This window comes from Acomys russatus, chromosome 31, assembly GCF_903995435.1.
Source record: "Acomys russatus chromosome 31, mAcoRus1.1, whole genome shotgun sequence".
NCBI classification, from domain to species: domain Eukaryota; kingdom Metazoa; phylum Chordata; class Mammalia; order Rodentia; family Muridae; genus Acomys; species Acomys russatus.
The window spans coordinates 29,195,187-29,202,750 of record NC_067167.1 but is presented as its reverse complement, the minus strand read 5'-3'; the positions used below and the strand labels follow the sequence as shown (position 1 = coordinate 29,202,750).

The 7,564-nt window shown below is 36.5% G+C and overlaps 1 protein-coding gene across 11 annotated transcripts in view; it reads right to left on the bottom strand.

The window, feature by feature from the left end:
* Positions 1-764: 764 nt before the first annotated feature.
* Positions 765-7,564, bottom strand: part of Ppp1r12a (protein phosphatase 1 regulatory subunit 12A) — a 105,062-nt gene continuing 98,262 nt past the window's right edge. For 5 of the 11 annotated variants that reach the window (XM_051172981.1, XM_051172990.1, XM_051172982.1 and 2 more), the window contains 4 exons: positions 6,820-6,867; positions 4,153-4,203; positions 2,547-2,716; positions 765-1,247 (listed from right to left, as the gene is read on the bottom strand). In XM_051172981.1, coding sequence (XP_051028938.1) covers positions 2,582-2,716; positions 4,153-4,203; positions 6,820-6,867 — 234 coding nt within the window. In that variant the 3' untranslated portion in view covers positions 765-1,247; positions 2,547-2,581. Of the gene's footprint in view, positions 1,248-2,546; positions 2,717-4,152; positions 4,204-4,951; positions 4,983-6,819; positions 6,868-7,564 lie in introns of those variants that run through there. The other 6 variants (XM_051172983.1, XM_051172988.1, XM_051172992.1 and 3 more) reach the window with 3 other exon arrangements.

Below are 7,564 nucleotides of genomic sequence, written 5' to 3'. Positions count from 1 at the left end.
AGTCTGCAAAGGATTCCCAGTACTACTTTGGCTAGCACAACAGTTTTAGACAGCACTCAGATAAATATAGGCATGTGAAATGTGAAGCAATTATCTTATGCAACTTTAACTATGCTTGGATACTACCAAATGAAAATAAAAGTTAAAAGCACTTTACAGTAGAAAAACTTGTAAAGATAGGGCTCCATAAACCGTGTAACTTTTAGGTCCTTATATTCCATTGTTAGCAAGTTCTGTTTTAAACACCGTTATGGAGTAGCCTACTTTGTATTAGCAGACATTTGAGTTAAGAAAATAGTCAAGCATGCCATGTGGTGGTCTAAAAAAACCAAAAAATACACTTATTTATATATACAGCGTCACTCAGTACCTGCTAAAACAAATGTGAAGATTACAGAATCTAACATCATATACTACAATAAAAAACAAAACCAAAAAGTGACCAATGAAGGCAGACGACAGGACTTAAAAGATCAAATCTCAATGGACTTTAAAGCATTCATATACGAAATAAATGCATATTGCACAAACAGTGAAAGCAAATGTTCCACCGAGCAATTCAGTTCCAGGTGGGAGACAACATATCAGCTTAACGCGTGACAGGAAGCTCAGAAGAGCAAAGTTTTCCATAAATGAGAAGGTTGTGAACAAAGAGAGACTCTGCCACATGAAGAGTTAGAAAGAATACAAACCCAAACTCAGATGTAAAGCAAACAATTTAAATATTGAGAAACTAGAAACTGTGGCACATAAAAAAAAAAAAAAAAAAAAAAAAAAAAAGTTGAATAACTGTCTTCTGTGAGAGCTGGAAGTTTTGTTGACACAAAGGGATGTCTGTACAACTAAGGCTTACTGGTTAGATAGCTGAGGCATATCTGGCCTTGAACACTTTCTTTATTTGCTGGAGCTGTAAACAAGTTTTCTCAGTCATTGGAAAAAGATCCTCTCAGCAGCTGCTTTAACATGAAACAATGGTCTTGATAACCAAGGGGGCGGGGCCAAAAGTTAAACAGAACAAAACTCCTAGATAAGAGGGCACTTGGCAGGGCCTGGGAAAGAGACAGTCTCCAAGGGTTCTTTTGGGCATCCAGTGACTGCCAATGTGGTCCACTGGGGAGCGTGTGCAAGCCCTGCTGCTTTGCCCGTTTCTGTTTTCCATCCTACTTGGAAAGTTTGCTTATAACTCTGATTAAGGCCCCATTTTCATCCTTTAGCCTCTGGTTGTCTGCTTTTAAGTCTGGTAACATCTATAAGGGGAAAAAAATAAAGTTCCATTTCAGTACATAAAACAGAGCAATGGTCTTTACAAACGTCACATTCACCACAGAACAAACGATCAAGCTTTGCCAGTTGTGTCTCTAATGTCGAACACATACACCATGAAGGAAAAACAATGCTTATCAGGTAATTAGTTCAGAAAATGATGGGATGAAAGTTTATCTTTCCATATTACCAACTTGAGTTTCATAGACTACTGCACTTTATGTCTCACAAACACACTGTATTAGATAGAGCAGCCATGACATGAAGCCTGTTTTTGTTAGGATCATAAAGTGAGTTCCTCATAGCTCCTGTCAACACCTAAATGAAGGCCTTTTGCTTTTAAGCTGATAGCACTACCACTGCAACAAAACAAAACAAAAACCAAACCAACTTAACTAGAAAATTTCGAGAGTTCGTTCTGAATTATTAAAATTTCATAAAGAATTCATCTATAGGACCCAAGTCTGATGGCCTAATACAGTGTCTGACCCAAGAGAGATATTCATTAAATGGAAATAGCTAATGGAGAGTGGTATATGTTTAAAAAGAAAGCAACTCAATGTTCTGTTGCTACACAGACAAACTGAAGGACAGGAGGAATGTAAAAAATTACATTAACTCTCTAAGGGTAACTGAAACTGCTTTTACTTTGGCAGGTTGACCACCAGTGAAATGAAATAGTTTTTATTTAGGACATTAAAATGTATTTTCTGAAAATATTTAATCCCCCACCCCCCAATTTTCAGAATATCCCCGGACACTGGCACATTAGGGAGAACAAAAGTTGAACTTGTAAAGCTATTCAACCAAGCCATGGTTGGGAAGAGTCAACTTTACAGGGCACAACAGTACTTCCTGTGCTCAGTGAGCAGAAACAAACCACAGAGCCAGAGGCTGACAGTGAGTATAAAGGATGATGGCCCTGAGTACAAACAATTATATTTTCAGAGGCTAATAAATAATAAAGTAGGTCCAATCTTCAGCTTAACTTAAATGTTACACTGCACTTTATAAAGGACTATAAATATTACATATATCTAAACTATTTGTTTAGCAAAAGAAATATGAATGAGCTTGACAAAGGACAGACAAGCCTTTTAATTCCTAAATCATTCCCTAAATTTCCTGTAGTTTATCAGTTGCGATATACAATTAGTGACAATTTTAATGTTCTGAGAAGCCATGCATAATTAAACGTTATTATGTGATAGTTCTGGACACATGGTATTATTTGTAGTTGTGAGCGTTGACAAAAACACGCTTACTAACATAAAAACACCTGCCTGGCTCTACCAAGAAGAAATGATGAAACTATAAATTACAGGCTCACAGACTGCAGCTGCCTACAGAACCCTGAGCGCTTGGCTGCCGCTCTTGTCAAGGCCCTATTCTCAGCCAGCAGCCTCTCATTTAGCTCCCTCAGAGCTTCAATTTGGTTTATTTGGTGCAGGTTCTGCAGGAATCAGAACATAAAGAAATAGGAATAAAAAATAAGAAAATACTCAAGAGTAGAATAAGAACATAGAGAACCACAGGAAATGATTAAAAAAGAAAAAAGAAACCTTGAAGGAATACTCCAATACATTTAGAACAGCAAATAAATTATTGCAAAAATTCCATGTCAAGCTAAGCAACACATACACAAAATCCAAGAGATTTGTTTCTACTTTTCAAAGCTACTTAAAAAATAATGGTTTAATTATAAACTAACTCAGTGAAATGTTTAAAACTTAAAATTCTAATTTCATAAGCATAATTCCGATGTGATGATAAGGGTATATTTATTTCATACTACTAATTAATTATGTGATAAGGGTATCTTATAAAAGACAACGTAGTAACAGCTAACCAATTCAACATACAGAATGAACACTTATTACCAGAGTGATGAGTTTAGTACCTGCCTGTCAATCTCAGGTCACTGTTTCACATTACTAACACTGAACACCTCTAGGACTGGCAAGTCCTCCATAACTGAGTTATATTCCCAGCCTCTCAGTATCTTTTGTTTTTAAAGGCAATTTTACCTTTTTGTGTTCCCTCTATTGTCTACTCTCAAAGAAACACTGAACTACAAACGGAAATGTGAGGAACTAATAAACCTCACACCTTATAACTATTTAATTTTTTATACACAAATATCAGAAGTACCATACAAACTGATTAGCAGTCCCAAACCCACGGTGGCCAAATGAAGTGGCGCACGCCTTTAATTCCAGCACAGGCACACACGGGCAGATCTCTGTGAGCTCAGAGACAACCTGGTCTACACAGGGAGTGCCAGGACAGCTGGAGCTACCTAGTAAGACCCTATCTTCTAAACAAAACAAACCCGTTGTCACACAGATGGCCCCGGTCAATCTCAGGCAATCTCAAAAGGCAAAACAAACATGAATGTAAGAAGAGCTTGTAGGGAGAAGAGCGGGGAGCAGCTGAACAGTGGGGACCAGCTGAACAGTGGGCGTGAAGTATAAGAAGGTGGGGGTAAGAATAATCAGAATGAATTATATATAGGTATTAAACTGTCAAAAAATTGACAGAAATTATAATAAGAAAATGCTCTTGGGCTGGCAAGATGACTCAGTGGGTAAAGGGCTTGCCTCCAAGCCTGAATACCCAAATTCAATCCCCAGGACCCACATGCTGGAAGCGGAGAACTGACTCCCAAAAGACATCCTCAACACTCATGCACGGCATGTGTATCCACACAATATAAAAAAAAGTGTTAAGCTTTAATTTCTCTTCTACACTATTACGACCTGGAATATGAAATGGACAATTCACAACTTGGGTCATCAGACTTGAGAACATGAACAGGAGGACAGCATGTATTAAGTATTAGCAAGACTTAAATCCACAACAGTGCTCTCAGCAGCATGACTGACTTACTTTAAGCTCTTCTTCCATCTCAGATATTCTTCTTTCTAGAGCTCTTCGTTCCTAGATCAATTTAAGACACCATAATTATTTAATTATATTCACACTGTGTTTTCTATTGTGAAATAGTGATACTTGAGCATTAACGATGAAATCAAGAGCAGTGAACAAGAAGATGTGATGGCAGTGCTGTGTAAGGAGCTTTCCAGAACTGGGACATAAATCGGAGGACTTTTGACATTACTTTGCATACGCTCTTTCTTTAGTATTCTGTCATTCTAGTAAGGTGTTTATACAACGTATCCAAATTATTACTGTTTTCTATATCAGATAAAACTTAGGGATAGAATAAGCCAATATTCAAGCCTGAGGACCATATAGAAAAGAACACGCACACACACAAAGATGCAATTATACTACAGTGACAGGAGCAGATAAGCAGGCAGCAAACATGCCTGAAATATGTGTGCTTTACAATAGCAAAGGAGCCCAGAGAAACTAATTTCTTCTACTCACAAAGTTTACTGTGAGTTAGCCAATTTACTTTACAGCTTAAGCTATATATATACATATATATATAGGCTTATAGTCAGAGAGGTTGACACTGTGTGTAGCATTAATGCAGTGAATATATGAGAGCAGCTACAGCATTTATTTTAAATTTGTTTCAAAGAGTGGCAAGCAAAGCCAATATATAATATATTACTGCAGTATACTGTTTTATTTTCCCTTATATGATAAGCATTTCTAGAGTGTTAAGCAAAAAGCAAGCAGCAGTCATTGATGAACTGTAAAATTGGTTAGGTCATACCGCCCAGAAGATACTGACTCTTGCCGGTCACCTTTCAGATATAAATCATTTACATTTAGTTTAACAGCACTGAAACTATTTCAATGACATTCTTTCCCAGTTTAACAATTACTGTTAATATTTAGTGATGCAGTACAATTACTGTAAATGTCAATGTGTTTAGGGTATGTGCTTTTAAAAAAAGGGATGGAGGCTCACTTATAGTCTTGTAAGTACCATGTTAGATTCATGTAATATCAACATGCTTGAAAATTACTGTAGACATAAATGTTATTTTATGATAGACTTCATTATTTTTAGCTAAGAAAACAACCAAATTTATATAAACTATTGTATTTTTCAAAACACCAGCAAAAGTAGCTTCATATTTGATCCCTACAATTTTATAGAATATATATATATATATATAATACATATATATACATACATACACACATATATAATCTCTTCTGGACTGATGGGCAATACTCCTATGAACCTCAATTCTATTAGGTGTCTTCAAAATTTTAAGCCAATTATAGGGCAACGTTGGAATACTATTCCCAACTGCCTAATCCTACTAGCCAAAAGAAACTGCTAACTGTTAAGCTGAAAACCATGCATGTGAACTGCTTACTATACTGTCTTCCTTATGCACAGAGAACAGCAGATAAATGTTACCACCTCTTCACATTAATATGTAATGTTAATTAGTTGTGATCACCAAAGTCTATTAAACAGGAGCACATGAGGTGCTTTGTAATTTTCTGCACTGGACAAGCAGAAACAAGGCCAGGTGTGAAGGACAGAATATAAACATGTGTGTATCACAAGGACAGGCACTGAAGTAGAGACTACCGATCCCTCATAATATCACTGTGATTTTGCCTTCTTCTTGCAGTAAATTTTGTGTAATAAGTACTGCCTTTTTAAGCAATACTCTTCAAAAGTGTGAAACCAACATAAATTTTATTGCACTGTGTTTTCCATATCAACTATTGATACAGGTCCAAGAACTGATCTTAGTTGTTCTACGTGTCTTAGAGACAAACTTCAGTGTTACATATTATAAGACATACTGCTATATGAACGGTATGTAGTAATAGTAAATTTAATAAAATATGTGATTCACAACTTTTAGCAACCACTAGTTACACCGATCTTTAAACAATGCCTCCAAATATGACTTTTAAAATTTGCTGAAATCATAATAAAAGAGGAACTACTGTACAGAACAATACTACAGATATTAACAGACCATAGTATATTTTATTTTTGTTTTGTTTTGTTTTAGTTTTTTGAGACAAGGTTTCTCTGTGTAGCCCTGGCTGTCTTGGAATCACTCGGTAGACCATGCTGGCTTTGAACTCACAGAGATTCACCTGTCTCTGTTTTTCCAGTGCTGGGATTAAAGGCGTGAGCCACCACTGCCTGGCATATATTTTATTTTACTGTGTACTGTTTTACTGGTTTTGGTGAAAAGTCAAATTTGTAATTTACAAAAATGTCAGTGAAGAACAATGCTTTTACATCAACTGTTCCTAATATGCTTTGACCCCAAAATGGACGACAGTGACCACGCTGTGTGTCCAGCTGCTACTCAGTTATGCTGCACTGTGTAGGTTTCCTTTCAACACTTGGGTCATTGTTCTTTTCTCAAGTTTTCAGACTAAACTTACAGATTTCTTTCTATGGCCATGGCCAGACTCCTGAGCAATAATAGTAACTAGGGAGAAATACAAGTGAAATACCACAACCAACAAAAGTGGAAAATGATATAAGGACTTTCTCTATCAACCACTACCATGTATAGAAACAAGACAATCTACTGTTGCTTATCCAAACAGTATAAAGGGGAATGATATTGAGTCAGTAAGATAGGCACTTACCCTTTTTTCCATCTCCAATAGAGACCTATCAGCAAATCTTTCTTGTCTCTGTAATAAAGAAATTTAAAAAACACCTGTGAGTGTAACAGAGATGAGTGACACAAATGTAACTCTCCACTGGTGGATGTTACAAAAAATAATAAATTTCAGGTGGCATAATGGGCAAATTTTAGTAAACAAATAAAAATAAAAACAAGGTATGTGTTGAAGTGATAAAGGTGATGTTTAAAAATGGAATGCTCATCACAGCTGTCATTTTATACAGTTTCACTTTTCCATAGGAGCTTTAGTTTGAGCATGAACATAAGCAACTACAACAGCATGAAAAGTATCCTAGCCTTCCCTCAGATGCTTCCTTCCTTCTTGACTCACCAGGAATGGCTAACCTGACTGATCAGATTCCAGCACGCTAAACACAATAGGCTTACTAACTAACAGGTTGGGTGGTTTTGTAGGAAGCAGACTGTGCCTCAACAGGACACTCAGAGACTTCTTGCTTCTATGGCTACAGAATCAGAATCTGTATGTATTCATGGCTGCAGAAGAATATCTTTATTTTCCTTTCAGATCCAGACCTAAGCATACTGGGTTTTGTTTTGTTTTGTTTTTTTTAAACTATTGAGCTATATCCTTGATACCCCCAAGTCCACTCCAAGGCATTCCTCTATAAGCTAGTGACCTAAACATAAGACCATGTCCCACTAGTAACATTTCCAGGCAGATCCATAATGGATAATAGTTGACT